The sequence below is a fragment of the Scyliorhinus canicula genome, chromosome 1 (genome assembly GCF_902713615.1).
Source record: "Scyliorhinus canicula chromosome 1, sScyCan1.1, whole genome shotgun sequence".
Lineage (NCBI taxonomy): Eukaryota > Metazoa > Chordata > Chondrichthyes > Carcharhiniformes > Scyliorhinidae > Scyliorhinus > Scyliorhinus canicula.
The window spans coordinates 145,585,202-145,606,750 of NC_052146.1; the positions used below are offsets into that span (position 1 = coordinate 145,585,202).

The 21,549-nt window shown below is 47.8% G+C and overlaps 1 protein-coding gene across 2 annotated transcripts in view; it reads right to left on the reverse strand.

Annotated features, from left to right (window-relative positions):
* Window positions 1-21,549, reverse strand: part of angpt2b (angiopoietin 2b) — a 278,028-nt gene that overhangs the window by 83,352 nt on the left and 173,127 nt on the right. For both annotated transcript variants that reach the window (XM_038801179.1, XM_038801180.1), the window contains one exon: window positions 6,445-6,546. In XM_038801179.1, the coding sequence (XP_038657107.1) occupies window positions 6,445-6,546 (102 nt within the window). The remainder of the gene's footprint in view (window positions 1-6,444; window positions 6,547-21,549) is intronic.

Here is a 21,549-nt window from a genome sequence, read left to right on the forward strand (position 1 = left end):
ACCACCAAATATCATCATAGAATTTACAGTGCAGAAGGAGGTCATTCGGCCCATCGAGTATGCACCAGCCCTTGGAAAGAGCACTCCACTTAAGCTTAAACCCACGCCTCTACCGGATCCCTGGAACCCAGTAACCCCACCCAACTCCACGACTCCAGGGGTCCACGCTCCCACGCCGGGTGGGAGAATCGTGGGAGGGCCGCTCAGGCACCCCCCGTGATTCTCCCACCCCCCCCCCCCCCAAGATGGCGTGTCGCGTTTTGTGACACGCCGCTCGGAGAATCGCGGGCCGCCGTTTTTCTCGGCGACCGGCGATTCTCCGACCCGGATGGGCCGAGCGGCCTGCCGTTCCCGACCGGTTCATGCCGGCGGCAACGACACCTGGTCGCTGCCGGCTTGAACATGTGCCAAAAGCTGGTTTGTGGCTTGTGGGGGCGGAGAGGGGAGTGAGCACCACGACCGTGCTCAGGAGGGGACTGGCCGCGCAAGATCAAGCTGCCACGTTTTGCGGGGCAGTGGAGGGGAAGACAGCAACCGCGCATGCGCGGCTGACGTCATTAGGCGCGCCGGCCGTGTCATTCTCGGCGCGCCGGGCCTTGACGCCAGCGACAAGGCCCCGCGGCCAAGATTTACGGCATGGCCTTCCTAGCCCACGCGGGGGGGGGGGAATAGGGGGTGAGGAGCGGCCTGTGGTTGGTAACATCTATGAAATACCATAAACATACTTTGTCAGGCCCACAAAGAATCCACACAGATCCCTACCCTGGAAGACCCTTGCAGGTTACAACAATATATATATATTTTAATAAATTTAGACTACCCAATTCGTTTTTTCCAATTAAGGGGCAATTTAGCGTGGCCAATCCACCTAGCCTGCACATCTTGGGTTGTGGGGCCGGAACCCACGTGAACATGGGGAGAATGTGCAAACTCCACACAGACAGTGACCCAGAGCTGGGATCGAACTTGGGACCTCGGTGCCGTGAGGTGGCAGTGCTAACCGCTGCGCCACTGTGCTGCCTTAAGTTACAACAATGTTGATGTAATTTCACTCCAAAGATTGCAACTAGCCCTCTTTTTCGATTTGAGAATAAATTTGTTCAGCATTCGTCAGAGTCCTCAAGGCATAGACCATCGGCTTTTCTGCACCACCTTCCATTTTATGTGCTAAAACCACTCCGATTCTGTAAGGTGATGAATCACGGGCAAGAATGATCACTTTTGAGGGGCCAAAGTGAACGAGGAATCTGGATGACTGCAAAGCTAATTTAACCTGTTCAAGGGCTTCTTTCTGATGCTCTCTCCAATACCACCTCTGGTGCTTCTTGAGCAGTGTGTGTAGGGGTGCCAGCATTATAGAAAGGTTCAAAATAAATCTTCTGTAAGAATAAAAAGCGTTTCGATTTGGACACATTTTTGGGGACCGATGCTTCCTTAATTGTTTTCATCTTCCCCTCTTTAAGGTGCAGCCCTTTAGGGTCTACTACAAACCATGAGCTCAGAATGTATGTTTATCTGGATTGTGCAGCTGCGGTTGATTTACTGGTGAAAAAATGGGTCGTATAGACTCTGCCTAAGCTGGGAAGTCATTAACTAGTCTGCACCTCCGGCAAGTTTTTCTTTGCTGGAGATGGTTCAGATCAACTCTCGCAAATCCCCCAACACATTCCTGTAGAGCGAGGGAGGGATTAATACCAAATAGAAAACACACTCTCTCTATTCATCTCCTGCTGTACAGGAAGTGACCTAACATAACCAACTCCCCCACTTTCCCTCAGACTGGGTGAGATTTATCCTCCGATGGCTCCTGGTGTTTTTTTGTCATGTAGCCAGGGTGTCTCACAGCTAACCAGGTACTTTTGATGTGCAGTCACTGCTGTTTCCTTGACAGAGCCACCATTATTCTCACAGCAGCACCCCATTTCACCCCCTGTCCTTCCACACACCAAAATAAAAATAAGATAAGTGGCCAAAGAAAAGTAGGTTTTCTTTGATTCAGTGAGGGATAATTACTGGCCATGATACCATAATATCTGGAGAAGCCCAAAACTCTGGCATGTCAACCAGAAGTTTTGAAGAAGAGCAGAGAGATTAATACTTCATGTGTGGATCATTCATGAGAATAGGAAGAAAGTTTGATTAACAGTATTTGAAAATGGGGGAGACTTCCGGTGATGACATGGTCGCACGTTGGGAAGCTCCCGCCAGAGTCTTCGACATTTGGTGTTTTTCGCCCGGATTTTGGGGAGAGTTCACATGGGAACCTTTCCCAAATGAAAGTCGGTTACCAGGGGATGTCTAAGAATCAAAGAAGGAATACTTTGAAGAAAGGTACGAGTGCTACTCCACCGGCAGGATCGAGTTCAGTGAGGAGTGTTGTGGGAGGAAAGATGGCGGAGGTGAGCTCTCCGGTTGGGGCTGCTTCAGTAACGATGGTGAGCTGGTGTATGTGATGATGGCTGAATTTGAAATGCAGCTTAGCAAACGTTTTGAGCGGCATAGGAGGGAAACGTTGGACTGTCTTAAGCAGTCGGTTGAGGACTCGTTGGCCCCGATAAAGAAGGCGGTTGGAATATTCTGCAATTGTTATTTGAGATCATGCCCCGCACCTGGTAGATAGGGTGGAGGTGTGGGGTTCCAGTAGGGTGCATTTTCCAAGGGTCGGTGTAGAATCGATGGGCTGAATGGCCTCTTCTGTACTGTTAATTCTATGATTCTATGATGATATGATGATGGAGAGGGGACCGGCCCACGCCTGACCTGATGTTTAAATGTAGGGCTCTTAGTAGATCTGGCATTTTGTGTGAGGGTGGCGAGGGCAATTGATGAGTTCAACAAAACTAATCAACAAAAATGGGGAGGTCTCCACGCCATGCCTGGGAGGCGTTGAAGGCGGTGGTGCAACGAGAAATAATTGCATATGAGGTGCAGGCTGATAGGGAGACTAGGGAGGAGTGCCAGTGGTTGGTGGATGAAATTCTGGAGGTGGATGTTGAATATGCAGAAAACTCCACCCCTGAAGCATTAACTAGTATGAAGAAACTGCTCACGCAGTTTAATCTGGTGACTACGAATAAGGCAATGCACCAGCTGCAGAGGGCTGGGGAGTGGGGGGGGGGGGGGGGGCATGAATAAGGGGAGAAGGCTAGTCACTTGTTGGCTGCCCAATTGAGGTGGCAGGCAGCTTCCCGAGAGATTGTTCAGGTGCGGGATATGAAAGGCGGGCTCGTGACCGCACCTGAGGAGGTGAATGGGGCCTTTAAGGCGTCTTATGAGAGGTTTTAAAGGTTGGAACTGCCAGAGGATTACTCAGACATGGGGGAGGTTTTGGAGGGCTTTGAGTGTCCTGCATTGGATGAGGAAGATCGGTAAGGGTTAGAAGAGCCACGGGGGGTGGAAGAAGCATGCAGACAGGCAAGGTGCCCGGGCCAGATGGGTTCCCGGTGCAATTTTATAAAGAGTTTGTCGACCGGCTGATACTGCTGTTAGTGGAGACACTTGAGGACTCAATGGATCGGGGGTCACTCCTGGAGACAATGGTGCAGGCATCCATCTCACTCCTTCTGAAGAAGGATAAGGACTCAGTGGACTGTGGGTCATATCAGCCAATCTCTTTATTGAATGTGGACGTTAAGATCCAAGCGAAGGTGCTGTCTTTCAGGTTGGAGGAGTGTCTTCTGAGCACTGCTGGTGAGGATCAAATAGGGTTTGTGAAGGGCAGGCATTTGTCCTCTGATATGAGGCGTCTGTTAAAAGTGATTCTGTCCCCGCCAGAGGGCAGGCCGCAGGAGGTTGTCGAGGCGTTGGATGCAGAAAAGGCCTTCAACAGGGTAGAGTGCAACTGTTTGCTTGCCGCGTTGGAGCGGTTTGGGATGGGGCCAAGGTTTGCATCATAGGTGAGGCTGTTATACATCAAGCTTGTGTTTGCACAAATAGTATAAGCTTGAAGCATTTCCTATTGCATAGGGGAACGAGGCAGGGGTGCTCTATTTCCCCTCTCTTATTTGCGTTGGCGAGAGAGGCTTTGGCCATTGCATTGAGGAATTCAAGTGAATAGCAGGGGATAGTGAGGGGTGGATGGAACATAGACTGTAGACTGATGACTTGTTGCTTACATTTTGGACCTGGTCCCTTCAATGGGGAACATAATGGCGCTGCTGAAGCAGTTTGGCCTGTTCACTGGGTAGAAGTTAAATCTTGAGAAGAGTGAGCGTTTTTCGGCTACCCCATCGGAGAAGGGAACTAATCTGGGGTGGAGGCCATATTTGGGGTGTCAGACCTGCCGGAGCTGTAGATGGGTATGGGAGTGGATGTCTTAGCCTTTGCCTCGCTGATTGCTCTCAGGCGGGTGTTTTTGGGGTGGAGGTCAGCCTCTCCACCCAATTCCTCAGCATGGCTGGGGATCTTATGGGGATTTTGCACCTTGAGAAAATTAAGTACACAAAAAGGGGTGCAACTGAGAGTTTTTTAAAAAGCTCATCACTGTCAGCTGCGGGGGGGATTGCTGTTCTGTTTGAGGGCGTGGTTTGTTTTATTTTAACGCTCTGTGTTCTGTGTTTATTAAAAAATGTTCAATAAAAGTATATTTTTTAAAAACAGTATTTAAACGTGAATAGAATTTTTCGCCGCACAGATAAAAACTCTCTTCAGTTTATCAAGCTCCTTTCTAAAAGTTGTCCATTTGTAAATTTTACAGTTCTGATGAAGGATCCACATTTTGATTGTTAGCTTCAAATTTCACCATTTGCCATGGCGGGATTCGAATCTGGGGCCCTGGGGATTGACTCTGGGTCTCTAGACCAGCGACAATACTACTACGCCACTTACTTACTGCACATCTGGTGCCACCACCATTTATTTGTTCAAAAACCTTTCAGCTTGCTATCTCACGTTGTTGAAGATTTTTAAAAATTAATTTACAGGATGTGGGTGTCAGCATTTATTGCTTATCCCTAATTGCCCTTGAGAAGGTGGTGGTGATGCATTGCCTTCTTGAACCACTGCAGTCCATGTGGTGTAGGTACACCCACAGTGCTGTTAGGGAGGGAGTGCCACAATATTGACATAAAAGTCCTGACTTTATTCCTGGCTGTATTCTTTGTGGAAAGGAATGAGTGGCACATTGTTCACGAGTTTCTTCTGAATATTTTGAGGATGTTAACATTCAGAATATTTCCCAGCTTATGTTCAACCTCAGCTTCAAGTCTTTTTGCACCTTCTAATATGCTCACCTTTTCTCTCGAAGTCTGTTATTACTGTAGCATTGAATGAACATTTAGTCACCCTTTTTCAACATGTCAAACTGTCAAAGTTCTCACCCCTCTCATTTTCTTGTCCCCCTATAAGCACTTAGACTATATAACCAAAACTTGCTGTCACCTACTCACACCGCCTGAATATACGTACTCTTCTGTCCTATTGCTTTCAACTTTGGCCTTAGGGTCTGTCAAAAAAAGTGGTTTTTTGCTTCACAGAAGTGCAGATTACTTTGTGATGCAAATAGGTAGAGAACAACATTTTGGTCCAAATCTTCTGGTCTCTGGATAGTTGGCAACCAGACTTACCCTCAAAGATGTGCTATGAGACCCTTTGGAAGTCCCAATATCTGACTCAGGTTTGGATTTCGGATGGGTAATTCTCCTGATCTTGGAGAGTTCCAAGTTACATATCTGAATTGTTACCCAGGAGATTTTAGACAGAAAAATCCGAGTGTAACTCTTGGATAACAATACAACTGAACCTAATCACTCACATTGATTCCCCAACTCCCTACTAAATTCATCAACTCTCCCCCACCCCCGACATAATCCAAATCTCCTCCAACATGCAACTTCCCTCAAATGCAACTCCCCACCCGACATGACCTGTTTTGTCCCGACCACATGACTACCTCCCTGTCTATCTGACCAACTTCCCTTGAATCTTGCCACCCCTGAATTCATCACCCTACCCACCTACCACCCCAACCAGCTGCCACTTTACCTCCATGCCCACTTACCTCACTCGCCTTGCCCCCAACCCAGCCTATATCCTTTCCCACTTACATTACGAATTACTTGTCAATTTCCATTACCCATCTGCCCCCTTGCATAGTTATGTTGCCCACTCGTACACGTACCTTCTCTCCATAGATTTTCAAAGAAGCTCTGGGACATTTAAACTCTTACCAGAATACAGCAGCTAGTGCTCTAAAAAAGGTGTGTTTTCCATGCGGATTCTCTCTGCTGCTTCTTCTAATGCTCCCTGCACTGACTGAACTCTGCAGGATTCTCCATCGGCAGATTGTCCAGAAAAATTGGAGGAAGGTAAGTGGGTATTATTTTCTCTGATCAGAGTCGGAAATAGGGCTTGTGACCCTGAATGGAAGATTTGGGCAAAATACGCCGATCAGGTTTTACTTCCAAATTAGGAAAGTTTATCTTTAATCAGTGAAATGTTTCTTACCAGTTTGTATTCCTCCCAGTTGCGGTGAAAGTCTACATTTCCATCTTCACGATGTTGGAAGATTGTCCATCCACCTCCATTGATCTCCATATGACAGAACGCCTGCAGAGAAGAAATGGGAGGCTGTAATTCAAATAATTTCTGCTGGCATTTTAAAAGGAGCTTTTGAATTTTTTAATTGCTTTCTCAGCACACATCCTTCACTCTGCTGGTTTCCAGAGCAGAATTAATGCAGATTGCTTTTCACTTTCAACAACTTTGTTATTCATTGCCATCAATTCTGACAAGAACTTCAGCCAACCATTGGTCAACTTCAGTGTACTGCTTGGTAAGATTACCCGGCATTAGTTCTTCTGAACTGAATTCTCAAACAGTAAAATACAATACGGAAATTATTGAGTCGTAAAAATTATTTTACTTCAATCGGTATAATCAGTACTTTATCTCATTTCTATTCACGTTAATGGCAGGGTATCATATAATTATTGCTATATATTAGGGATCTGTCTGAGGGCAGGTCCTCTGCTCATTTCTCCATGCTTGTTGTCTGATCTTCCTCTTTGGTTGCTCATCGGAATCTTCTGTTTTTAATTTTAATTAGCAATGTGCAATGAAATAGAATTCCTATAGTGCAGATGGAGAGCATTCGGCCCATCATGACTGCACCGACCCTCTGAAAGAGCACCTTACCTCGGCCCACTCCCCCACCCTATCCCTGTCAACCTGTAATCCCATATAATCTGTGCATTTTTGGACGTTTCGGGACAATATAGCATGGCTAATCCACCAGTGCAGGAAGAGGATGAATGATCTAATCCATGCTGCCAGGGTAAATCAATCATCTCATCACTCTCAACTCACACGTTCACAAACATATCACACATTTACATTGATTTTACTCACTGCCAGCTCAAGGGACATCAGCACTCATTCTCTCACACACACCTTCACATCTCCATCAAGCCTTGTCTCCTCTAGAGCTTGCAACGTCATCCTATCCATGGCCCCAATCACCACCCACAAATGCCAGGCATCCTTGTCATCTGCCCCGGCATGCTTCTTGCTTACAACCTGTCTTCATTCAGGACAAGTATGCGCACAATCTGAGGGCGAGGTTCCAGATTGGAGGTGGTGTCCCAGAAATCAAGGTCCTTTCTCAGTTCAAAAACAGATCCCCAGAGATGGATGGAGGGGACACTGACTGTGCGTCCCTGAATGGTAAGGTGGGGGATCACACAAGTGAGAATCATGCACCAGCTCATCCCTCAGACAGCCATACTGCGAGTGCTTTGTCCTGCCCTTTCTGGTGCAAACCTACATAATAAATATGTTATGGTCTCAGACCATAGCACATAGAACATAGAACAGTACAGCACAGAACAGGCCCTTCGGCCCTCAATGTTGTGCCGAGTCATGATCACCCTACTCAAACCCACGTATCCACCCTATACCTGTAACCCAACAACCCCCCCCTTAGCCTTACTTTTATTAGGACACTACGGGCAATTTAGCATGGCCAATCCACCTAACCCGCACATCTTTGGACTGTGGGAGGAAACCGGAGCACCCGGAGGAAACCCACGCACACAGGGGGAGGACGTGCAGACTCCACACAGACAGTGACCCAGCCGGGAATCGAACCTGGGACCCTGGAGCTGTGAAGCATTTATGCTAACCACCATGCTACCCTGCTGCCCCTTGCTACCCTGCTGCCCAGCTGCATGTTGAGCAAGTGGTAGCCTTTCCAATGTATGTCCTGCAATGTCTTTTTGTAGGGTGTTTATATAGTCATATGAGTGCAATAATGGCACCTTGCACCTGCAGGGATCTGGGAATCTCAACAAAGCCCTGTCCTCTGGCATCTTGGCTTTGTTCATCTCTGCTGATGTTCACATAATTATGGGTCTTGGCAAAAAGGCCGTCTATGACTTCATAAATGCATCTGTGCATGCACGCTTGAGATTACCACGGAGGTCCCCAGTGGAGCCCCAGAAAGAGCCACTGATGTTGAAATTCAACACGGCCATTGTTTTCACAGCCACCAGCAATGGATGCCATCCCAGTTGTCGTGCCACCAATGCCTGGAGAATGTGTCAAATGCGAGTCAGCAGAGTCCTGGGCATGCGGTGCCGTTGACGGTACAAGGTTCTCGCTCACCACGGGATAGGTGAGTTCTGTACACATTGGGTCTGGATAGTCGCCTGTGCATGATGCCCCTTTGAGCTCATCCTCTGTGTCCAGAGAGGCTTTGGTTTGCTCGCCCTTTGGTCTTGAGGGTTTTACTCCTCCGGTTGGTAAGCCAACCATCGCTGTTGTAATCTTCTCCTTCTCTCTTGCCTGTAAGCAATAGTGAAGGCAGGGATAATCCCAGACTTGAGGCTTCTCTTCTGTGAACAGTGCTAGTCTCACTTTTTAACAGATTACTGAAGCTTTTTCAGTGACCTAATGCTCTGGAGTTCGTTCTGATTCTGGAGATTTCCATGCTGCAACAATGGGTTTAAGCAAGGAGATTGATTAGTGCCACCATGCAAGATATTTCTTCCATGAATGAGCATCATTGCTTCATTTTCCTGATTCCCTGCATTGTCATTGAAAGGCCCCGAACATGTCTCAGCTGTGCTTCTCTCCTCTATTATAAATGCATGATTAAGTTCAATTTTCAATCCCCCCCCCCCCCCCCCCCCCCCCCCCCCCCCCTCCCCACGCATGCATATGCCCTCCAATCTGCCTGCAGAGCCCTCAGCAGTAGAGCATCTCCTCACTTTAATTTTGTACTGCGCCATCACATAGTGTTGCTGGAGGGTGGAGCAGAACTCTCACTGTGGGACCTGTCCCACAATGGGAAACCCCATTGACTGGCCGGCCTTACGGAGAATCCTTACGGCGGGTCGGGGCAGAAAAGTGGCTGGCAGCCGAGACGGACAATCCCAGGGGTGCGCCGCACCAGAACGGAGAATCCTGCCCATCTTTGGCTGAAAACAGTATGACTTGAACCAGAGGTTTCACTTGCAATTCTGCGTGCAGGAATTGATACAATTCTTTCTGCTTCAATAAACTGGTCAATTATAGAGTACAGGATTGATTTACAGACATTTGTGTTTTTCTTCTGTGTTCCCATCATGAATTAATGGAACAATGTGGAAGATCTGTTATAAACATAGATTGCCCTCCTGCATTCCCATCATGTTTGGGGGCTGTGTGGTTCAGTGTCTTATGTTCAACCTCAAAGCCAGAAGCTCCGGGTTTGTTTCCACTCCCAGGACTTGATGACCAACGAAGGTGTGTTCATAATACGACCAACAGGTTGAATATCAACGTGGAAATCCTTCCAACACCTGCTGATGGCAGGCGGTTAGACCAGGGGAGATTCTTGGTCAGCGAATTGATGGAAAGAATGTTGGAACATCGACCATTTTGATTCATAGCTCCAGGATTCAACATGCGTTCACATTGTCACAGCACGTCAACACCCTGAGTGAACCACAATGCACACAATCCTGGGTAATGAGGGAGTATGCCACTCCCAGGTGAGAAATTAAACCCTGGTTTCTTCTGCCCTCCCAGGTGGGCCAAAAATATCCCAGCCAACAATAATCCTTCAACCAAAATCATTGACACAAATATGCAGCCATAATTGTGTTGCTGGTTGTCAGACATTGCTATGTGAAAATTGCTTGCTGTTGCGTTCTGAAAATGCAGCAGTAATGGCATTTGAAAAACATTTAATTGACCATAAAGTTGCTTTGGTACATTCTGTGGTCACAAAAGGCTCTATATAAATGCAAGTCTTTCTTTCAATGGAATAACTTGACGTGTTGTGTTGTAAAACAGTGTTAATGCACTGTTGTAAATAGAACAGAATCTGTTTTTCAACAGCATTACTGTTCTCCTATGCTCCTGTAATTAGTCAGGGAAGGATTGTGAGATGTGTTGTAAACAGCCTTAATGCTCTCTCATGTCCCTGTCATTAGCCAATGGATGCGGCAAAGTTACAATAGAAACAGCATTCATCCTCACTCATGAATCTGTTGTTAAGACAGTGGAAAAGTTCAAAATGAATTAGCAGAATTACTGCTCTCCTGTGTTGCCCCACCATTAGTCAGAGGGGAACTGTGGAGTGAGGCAGTATAAATTGTTTTTACAGCTGCTGAAGTAAAATCAGTGTTCAGGAAAGTTAATTTGTTTTTTTTCGTCAATGGATGTGGCCGAGACTGGTAATCAGTGCTTATTGGCTAATGGACTCAGAGCAGTAAATTTTCTTTCCTTTTTTATTTTGCATCTCTTTTATCTTTTACCTAAGGTGACCTCTTGGGAATGTTCACTTTATTACCCATAATTACTTAATAAGCTGTCAAGTTTGAGGCTGTGGGAGGCATTCCAGCACCAGTTGTACTGTATTTAACATGCCGTGTGATACAGCTTTTTATGACTGCAATAATTGTGAAACTCAGTTTAATTTTCTACCACGAACTGAACTGAATATGCATTATTACATAAATAATTTCTACGCTCAGCCTTCAATTAAGCATTGATTCAGATTTACACATTTCACCAAAGTTTAGTAGTAATATTGATCTGCCAAAAGGCAGCTCCTCTGCAATTTTCTGTGGCTCATGGTATTTTTCAACTTCAGGTGGATTACCATCATTTATTCCCTAACTCCCTCTTGACCTACATCCCTCTACCCTCAATCAACTCTTTCAGCAAGTTCCCATGCCTTTTCTCAATGATGACCATCCTGAGAACATCTTCATTGCTCTCGTATCTCCTTTCAAATGATCTGCCTCATCCATGAAGATTGTTAAGTTGCCTATTCGCATTCAAAGATTTCACCTCTGGTTGATGTGATACTAATATATTGCCGCTTTTATTCCTGAGAAGTCACAAACCATGCCAGAAGCTCTCTCGTCGACCAACCTGCTGCCCATGATTGTACATTAGTGTCGTAAGTGGAAATTTTTCCTTGACTGTTATGCTTCCTATTTGTATCCGCCATAATGCTTCAGGATGTTCAACGCTCCCAAAAAGAGGATGCAATTTGGGTTAAAGAGCAGGAGCTCTTACTCCACGTGTAGTCCACATAAAACCCAACTGATCGTTTCCTCTACACATACTATTGGAATGAGCCCACCTGACCTTCTTGATCTTTGACAATTCCACACTCCAAGCAAGAAGATGTTCTTCACAGTCTCCCTGGAGGTCACCGTGGCATTGCTAAATGCATTGAGAGCCTAAAATCAGTCTGGTCACCAGGCATCACACAAGTGGTCCAGGATTTTATCCTATCCTGCCATTCCTGCCACATTTATACCTTGTCACCAAGGAAATATTTCGTACCTTCTGGTTTTCCTCATCGCCTGTGGCAGAAGTTAGGACTTGCCCTTTTTGCCTTGCAGGGCAAAATATAACTCATGGTTACCGATTATTATTCTCAATGGTTCAAACAACTACATTGGAGTCTGTCATCAGGATGATGCAGACCGTCTTTTATATATATGGGCTCTCGGATGAAATTATTTAAAATATTGGATTCCAATTTGCAAATGACCTTTTCGGCAGTTTGCTGTTGATAATGGGACCTTCCATATTCCAATTCCCCTCTCCATCTTCAAATAAATGGGGAAGCTAAGCAAACATTTCAGAGCAGTTAGCATCTGATGTCCAAGAATTCAGATTGGCATGCAGCTCTTATGCAATATTAGGCCTCCCCTCTCATCAGCTGAACTCCTTATGGGCTGTCAAATTAAAACGTATGTTCCCTTATTGTCTTCAAACCTCGTGTTACCCCCGCTGACCATAACACGGTGAGAGTGAAGGAGTTGAACCTCTGGGAAAAACAATGCCAATGGTATAATACCAAATGCAGAGTTAAAGCTTTGCCACCTTTGAAGCTGTACCAGCAAGTCTGTCTCCGGGACGGGAAGACCTCATTCTCACTATCATGGAACACCCACACTCTTATTTGGTCCAGACCTGGTACTATCTGAAGAAATAGATGGCCCTTAGTCATACCCATACCCACCAGACTGCAGGATCGTGAACAACACCGACATGCTGTGGATGAGGCTGGGTTGGAGATGGAAAAGTGGGGAAAGTAGGACACTGAAACATGAATTTACTGAAGTGAGATTCAGCCCCTTTCTGGTACACGGCATTTTTATTAACGGAACTGTTGCCATTGCAAGATGTAAACCCTGAAGAGCTATCATTTTAGTATTAAAAGAACAAGTACTGTATTAAACATCAAGGGTGCAAGATTCAATTCCCTGGTTATGGGCATATGAGCCACAGCTCACAGTGTGACTGTGAACTTCTTGTTTCTACCCCAACCTCCTTCCCTTACACCAATGTACCCCTTTTGATTTTGTTTTTTGCTACTGACATCCAAGAACTGGCCCACTCCTATCCCAAGACTAAGAACAGAAACAGCAGTAACAAAAAGGTAATTAATTTGACATTCACTGCCACCAGCTCAGATATGAGCAGTGCACATAACTTGGAGATTAGTATCGAGTCATGACCTGCATGGGTGGAGTCACGTGGGCTGCAGTTAGGCCAGAAGGAATGAATGAGCCATTTGCCAGCTTACCGTGGGGCACGGTGATTGATGTGTTCTGTTGCAGAGGTCTCTCAGATGAGGACACTGTTGGGACCGCATGCAGGAGAGTTGTTGGACATGCATGTGGGAATGCTGGGTGCTTTGGCTGGCCTGCCAGACAATTTCCTGCCAATATCAATGAATGTAGCTTCAAGTTGGCAAAGGGAACAATACAGATCTTGCCTTCTCTACAGCCCTGTGGTGCAGAGGACCCAGAGACATTGTCACCGAAGCCCCTATACTTGTTGCAGCCTTTGTGTGGTTAGGTCATGAGATTCTCAGCTGGCCTGTGAGGATGCAGCAACATTCTCCAGCAAAGGCATCAAAGTGCCTGGAAAAACATCGCCGAACACTTTCAGACACTTTACAGTGGAAAAATGTTCCATTAATTTTACCTGGCTGCAATCAAGGGGCCTTTTAAATCGCCACTACCACAGAACCTAACTTCCAGCTTTCGCCTTCTTTGCTCAAGGGGGGATACTGCAGGATGATGCCGAAGCCTGTATTGTCTAAATGGGTTGGACTGGGTTTTGTCAGGATAGTTACCGTTTCCATGTTTTGACAAGTGCAATGTGGATGAATTCTCACCTCAAAACACTCAACAAATGTCATCCAAATGTTCTTCGGGAAGTTAAGAAATCTTACAATATAAAATGCCTAAGAATTCAGCAATGCAAGTCATCAGCAAAACTCTTCAAAATATTGGTCTCGACTGTATTTGGAAACATGGCATTCGCCACAATTAGAAATATTGATCTGTGCAATGCTGGTTTATGTTTATTGTACAACGATGCTTGTTAAAAGTATAATTAAATCTAACAATTTACATGAATTATGTGTAACGTTTCCCGGTGTAAGATTAACTACATAAAAGTGTTCCTCCTGTGATTCACGTGATTCTCCAGGCCAATTTAGTGCCACAATCTAAAATTAATGGATGTTCAGCACGAGCCTTTAGCTGTAGTGACTGACCTGTAGCAGAGTCTGAATTCACAAGTGTGAAAGCCAACCCGACACACAATACTTCGGAGCTGGCAGCTGCTCAAACGCATTGCAGTGCAAATGCAGCTGGAATATGAGCCCCTGCTTTGTTGCCAGGCAACCGCATTTTCCTTTTGGTCAGAGACCATTTACAGTGGCACCTGTAGGTTGTTCAGCACTAGGCAGGTGTCTCTGGTTTGCATGTGTTACAGTGGCTAAAGCCGTAGACTGCAGGGTAACTGGGAACATTTCATTTCAGCATGAGGTGCACTGAAGAGTTAGTTTACTGATATTAAACTCAATGTTGAATTACTAAACGGCTTAAAAATACGGTAACACTAGAAGCTGAGAGATCCTCAAAGCACTAGGTTTATAATTAAGGCCTTGAAAAGCAGATTGGTTTAATTATATATCTGTCAGTTCAAAACAGAAATGATTTTGGCTCAATGCTTCCTCTCCTAATCCCTTAATATCATGGATTTTCTTTTGAGATCCACTCAATTTGAGAGTGTTTCTCCATCTTCAGTTTCTATGTGCTTCAGAGCAGCTCAAAAGTGAGTTGATAACTTTTACCCTGTCTTTTGCTAACACTACCATGAACCAAACCAAAGGGAGTAACGCAATGCAATCCCACTCTAATCTCTTCCCTTCCATAAATTAGAGCTCATCTGAAACAAAATTTTAGCACTCACACCACCCAATCACCGACTAGCCCTGTGATTGCAAACCTACATTGGTCCCCTGTCGCAAACTCCTCAGTTTAAAACTTCTCATCATCGTTTTCAACTCCTAACCTGGCCTTGGGGCCCCCCTCCCCAACCTGGCTGCTGCTCCCAGTCCTGCAAGCCTCCATGATCACTGCAATCCTCCAATTCTGGACTCTTGCACATCATGGATTTTATTCACGCTATCATTGGCATCTGTATGTTCAGTTCCCGAGGCCCTAAACTCTGGAATTCCCAATCTATCTCTTTTTAGAATTTAGAATTTAGAACAGTACAGCACAGAACAGGCCCTTCGGCCCTCGATGTTGTGCCGAGCAATGATCACCCTACTCAAACTCACGTATCCACCCTATACCAGTAACCCAACAACTCCCCCTTAACCTTACTTTTTAGAACACTACGGGCAATTTAGCATGGCCAATCAATGCCGAGCAATGATCACCCTACTTAAACCCACGTAACCCGTATACCCGTAACCCAACAATCCCCCCATTAACCTTACACTACGGGCAATTTTAGCATGGCCAATCCACCTAACCCGCACATCTTTGGACTGTGGGAGGAAACCGGAGCACCCGGAGGAAACCCACGCACACACGGGGAGGACGTGCAGACTCCACACAGACAGTGACCCAGCCGGGAACCGAACCTGGGACCCTGGAGCTGTGAAGCATTGATGCTAACCACTATGCTACCGTGCTGCCCCCTTTAACGAGCTCCTCAAACCTACCCCTTTGACCAAGTCTGTTGCCACCGAATACTGCCTCCTGTGACTCGATGTCAAACTTTGTTTGATGGGATATAGTTTAAAGGTGCTATATAATTGTGAGTCGTTGCTGTTACATGGTGGATTTTGCAAATTCACTTCTTAGAATCATAGATTCAAAGAATCCTTGCAGTTCAGAAGGGGATCATTTGGCCTATCAAGTGTGCACCTACCCTCCGAAAGAGCACCTTATTCAGGCCCACTCCCCCACTCTATCCTCGTGAGCCCAACTAATCTTTGGACACTGATGGGCCAATCCACCTAACCTGCACATCTTTGGGCTCTGGGTGGAAACCAGAGCACCCGTTGGAAACCCACGCTGACATAGGGAAAACATGCAAACTCCAAACAGACAGTTACCCCAAGGACAGCATTGAACACAGGTCCCTGGCGCTGTGAGGCAGCAGTGCTAACCACTGTGTCACTGCGCCATCCCTAGTTTATTAATCTAGAGAACCAGGCTACTAATCAATGAAGGTGAGGTCAAATCCCACCAGATTGAGATAATAACTCCTGCAAAACACATTGGAGCATTTTATTATGTTAAGGGTACTGTAGACTGAGTGGTGATGTGGGAATGTGATGACGTGGCTACAAAAGACGGTACATGGAGGGAGAGCGGAAGCTATCTCCAGCAGCTCAGGCAGAGCACAATGTTGTATATAGCTGTAGAGCCCAGGAAAAAAACTACCTTTGTTGCAAGTCCTTTTTTAAAAAATAAACTTAAAGTAACCAATCTTTCTTCCCCAATTAAGGGGCAATTTTGCATGGCCAATTCACTGACCCTGCACATCTTTGGGTTATGGGGGTGAGGCCCCCACAGACACTGGGTGAATGTTCAAACTCCACATGGAGAGTGACCCAGGTCCTCAGCACATGAAGCAGCAGTGCTAACCACTGCGCCACTGTGAGAAGTCCTTGTTGTGTTAGCACACTGGGCTAAATTGCTGGCTTTTAAAGCAGACCAATGCAGGTGAGCAGCACGGTTCAATTCCTGTACCAGCCTCCCCGAACAGGCGCCGGAATGTGGCGACGAGGGGCTTTTCACAGTAACTTAATTGAAGCCTACTCGTGACAATAAGCGATTTTCATTTCATTTCATTTCACTGTTTTCGGTGATTTAGGAACCCACAACTTTCTACACAGACTGTATAAATACAAGTTGCTGGTGTTATTGCATGCAAACGGGCCAACTGGGATGAGGAAATCATCATTCAGATGACTGTGCGCAAATACACCTATTCTCTCCCACATAGAGTTGCATATTTGGGATTCAATGTTTGCAATATATCACTTCCAATGCTAATTTTCTCCAGTTACAGCATTTTCTATTAATTCTGTGATAGGTGAGGCAGCCAATTAAAGACTTTTTAATAGCTCAAGGATATAATTGTACATATCACACAGATTGACTATATAAAGACTAGGAACTCGCTAACATTTAGTCACAATAATAAAAACAATGCTGACGTAAACAATTAGTCTTTATATAGTTGTTTCTGTGATAGGTGCAATTATACTCTCAGGAATATTTCAACACTCTTTTAATTGGTGATCTTAACGATCACTACTTTGGAATGGAATTAACAAAAAGTGCTGTAACTGGAGAAAATTAGTTACCCACTTCCCCAAAGCAACTATTAATATTTCCCTCCTGCTGAGAACACCCACATCTCATTGCATTTTATTCTTAAAAGAGAATATCATTCAAAGACACAAACGGCCCACATAAAACTTCATTGTCAATAAATAGATACATGAGAAATGATTCACTTCAAGTTTTGGTTGATTATGAAAACACGATGAGCAATCTTCTTTTCCCTTCAAATTGGATAAATTGTCCTTTGCAACATTTAATGTCAATCAACAAACCATAGAGGCTGAAGTGATATTGGTTACGTAGGATGCGATTTAACAGAAATATTTCTAAGTGTGGTTGTGAGCAGGAAATGCCGCGAGCTTCCCGATGCTCGGTCCTGTGAGGCTGTCACTGCTATGAAACGTTAATCGGCCCACTTAACGAGGCATCTCGGTCCTCTCGTCGCAAATGATGATCCCGATGACTGATGCACTATCAATTACGATGAGACGAGGGAAGAATGTAATCGAGGCTTTATTACACAGAGGTGTGTGGCCTCCTACAGCAGCTGGCAAAATGGCTGCTGTTCGGAGAGCACACATATTTATACTCTGCCTACTAGGCGGAGTCAGCAGGCACGGTCTACCCCCGTACCTGTAGTACAGGGGGTTTACCGTAAAACCCATATATACAATATAATACAACAGTGGTGACTACCACATTCACCCCGTTAAAAATTAGTCCAGCGGGGGTGGTGGGAAACTATATACATACAGATTGCTTTTAAAAATTACAGAGAAGGTTGCAAATTTAGATGGTCTGGCGCCTTGATCTGTCGTCGAGAGCGCCGCAGTGCTAGCGACAACTCAGGTGTCAGCTTGGTCATTGGTGATTCCGGGAGCGTGTCAAAATCCTCTTCATCCCCGGGTGGGAGCAAGGGGAGGACGGATTGTCTTGGAGCAGGGGCTGCGGTGGGGTGTGCCGGGGGAAGGGAGGGTGGCGCCGGGGCAGAGGGGGGGGGGTGTGTGGGGACCCAGCTGGTGCCAGGTCCCTGAGGCAGACTGTGTCTTGGCGGCCGTCAGGGTACGCTACGTAGGCATACTGCAGGTTGGCATGGAGAAGCTGTACCCTCTCAACCAACAGGTCCACCTTGTTTACGGAGGAGAATGGGTCCTGGAGCTGCCAGCCACGTTGGGAGCGGATACCCTGGGGGTGAACTTCCCGGGGAAGCCAAAGAGACGTTCCTGGGGGGTTTTGTTTGTCGCGGTGCACAGGTGCGACAGAATGGAGTGAAGTGCGTCGGGGAGGACCTCCTGCCAGCGGGAGGCCGGGTGATCTCTGTACCGTAGGGCAGCTGGACAGCCCTCCAGACCGTCCCATTCTCCCGCTCCTCCTGCCCATTTCTCCTGGGGTTGTAGCTGGTTGTCCTGCTTGAGGCAATGCCCCTGTTGAAAAGGTACTGGTGTAGCTCATCGCTCATAATTGAGGATCCCCGGTAGCTGTGGACATGGGCGGGGAAACCGAACAGAGCGAAGATGGTTTTGAGTGCATTGATGACGGTGGCAGACGTCATATCAGGGCATGGGTCGGCAAAAGGGAATCGGGAATATTCGTCGACCACACTGAGAAAGTATGTGTTGCAGTTGGTGATGGGGAGGGGCCCTTTGAAGTCCACGCTGAGGCGTTCAAAGGGGCGGGAGGCGTTCACCAGGTGCTCACGGTCTAGCCGGTAGAAGTGCGGTTCACACTCCGCGCAGTCCTGGCAGTCTCTGGTGATAGCCCTGACTTCCTCGATGAAGCAGGGCAGATTGCGGGCCTTAATGATGTGGTAAAAATGGGTGACTCTTGGGTGACAGAGATTGCCGTGCAGGGTCTGGAGTCAGTCCACTTGTGCACTGGCACATGTACCTCAGGGCAGGAGGGCTCGTTGAGCTTACTGGGGCGATACAAAATCTCGTAATTGTAGGTGGAGAGCTCGATCCTCCGCCTCAAGATTTTATCATTTTTGATCTTACCCCGCTGTGTGTTGTTAAACATGAAGGCAACCAACTGTTGGTCAGTGAGGAGAGTGAATCTCCTGCCAGCCAGGTAATACCTCCAATTTCGCACAGCTTCAACGGTTGCTTGGGCCTCCTTTTCAACGGTGGAGTGCCGAATTTCGGAGGCATGGAGGGTGCGGGAAAAAAATGCCAATGGCCTGCCTGCCTGGTTGAGGGTGATCAGAAAGACGTCTGATGCATCGCTCTCGACTTGGAAGGGAAGCGTCTCGTCGACCGCATGCATCGCGGCCTTGGCGATGTCGGCCTTGATACGGTTGAAGGCCTGATGAGCCTCGGCCGTCAGTGGGAAAGCGGTGGATTGAATGAGTGGGCGGGCCTTGTTCGCATAGTTTGGGACCCACTGGGTGTAATACGAAAAGAACCCCAGGCATTGTTTGAGGGCCTTGGGGCAGTGGGGGAGGGGAAGCTCCATGAGGGGGCGCATGCGATCGGGGTCGGGCCCTAGAACTCCGTTCTGAACCACATAGCCAAGGATGGCTAAGGGGTTCGTGCTGAACACACACTTCTCCTTGTTGTAAGTTAGGTTAAGGAGAGTGGCGGTGTGGAGAAATTTGGAAAGGTTAACGTCGTGGTCCTGCTGGTCGTGGCCACAGATGGCGACGTTGTCCAGGAAGGTGACCCACAGTCTGGAACGGTCAACCATTCGGTCCATCTCCTGTTGGAAGACGGAGACCCCGTTGATGACGCCAAAGGGAACCCTAAGGAAATAGTAAAGACGGCCGTCTGCTTCAAACGCAGTGTATTGGCGGTCCGCCTTACAGATGGGGAGCTGGTGGTACGCAGATTTCAGGTCCACTGTTGAGAAGACCTGGTACTGTGCAATCTGATTGACCATATCAGATATGCACGGGAGGGGGTACGCGTCGAGCTGCGTGTACCAGTTGATGGTCTGACTGTGGTCAACGACCATGCTGTTTTTCTCCCCGGTTTTCATCACTACCACATGGGGTCTCCGGGGGCTGTTGCTGGCCTCGATAGTACCTTCCCGCAGCAGCCGCTGGACCTCAGACCTGATGAAGGTCCTGTCCTGGGCGCTGTACTGTCTGCTCCTGGTGGCGACGGAGTTGCAATCCGGGGTTAGGTTTGCAAATAGGGAAAGCGGGTCGACCTTAAGAGTCACAAGGCCGCAAACAGTAAGGAGTGGTAAGGGCCTACCAAATTTCAGGGTTAGGCTCTGGAGGTTGCACTGGAAGTCCAGGCCGAGTAGCAAGGCAGCGCAGAGTTTGGGGAGGACGTAGACCCGGAAGTCGCTGAACCACACGCCCTGGACGGTGAGGGTGGCGATGCAGTTCCCCCGGATTACCACGGAGTGGGATCCGGAGGCCAGGAAGATTATTTGGTTAGCGGGGTGTACCGCGAGGGAGCAGCACTTTACCGTATCGGGGTGGATGAAGCTCTCCATGCCCCCGGAGTCCAGAAGACAGGTTATCTCATGTCCATCGACCTTCACTTTTGCCGAAGCGGTCGCGAGGTTGTGCGGTCGAGACTGGTCGATCATGACCGAGGCGAGACGCGGCTGGTCGTCGGCGGTTGCAGGCGATGAGCGGCCTGATGAGGGCCCGACGGGCAGGGGACCTGAGGCGGGCAAGATGGCGGCGCTCTCGGGCTGAACGTGTCCTGGGGCAGGCAAGATGGCGGCGCCCATTGGTTCTGAGGCAGGCAAGATGGCAGCGCCCACGGGCCCCCGTGTTGTGAGTAGAGCAAGATGGCGGTGCCCACGGGCCGCATGTGCTCTGAGGAGGGGAAGATGGTGGCGCCCACTGGCACGTGGGGGATGCCGGGACAAGAGCGGCGATTGAGTAGGCCTGGCACACTGCAGCGAAATGTCCCTTTTTGCCACAGACCATGCAGAGTGCACTCCGTGCCGGGTAATGCTGCCGGGGGTGTTTTGTCTCCCGCAGAAGGAGCATTTGGGTCCCCCGGGGTTCATTGGCTGCCGCGTGGTGCAGGGCATGGGGTTGGCTGGGGGCGGTCGCTGATGGGGTCCACGATAGGGTGGCCGCCGGTGGGGTCCACAGCGCACCGGGGGGGGGGGGGGGGGGGGGGGATGGGCTTTGCGGTCGGGGGCATAAGCCTGTACATTGTGTGAGGCGACCGTAAGTGGGAGTGCTAGTTTCTTGGTCGCCGCGAGGTCAAGCGTGGCCTCTTCTAAGAGGCACTGGTGGATGTAGTCAGACCCTATGCCCGTAACGAACGGGTCTCTCATCAGCAGGTTCGAATGTTCAGTGGCCGAAACGGCCTGGCAGTCACAGTCTCTCACCAGGGCGATGAGGGCACGCCAGAAATCTTCCACAGACTCACCAGGAAGTTGGTGCCGCGTGGACAGGAAATGCCTGGCGTAGATCTTGTTGGTCCGCTGAGCGTAATTCTCCTTCAGTAGCGCCATGGCTTCTGCA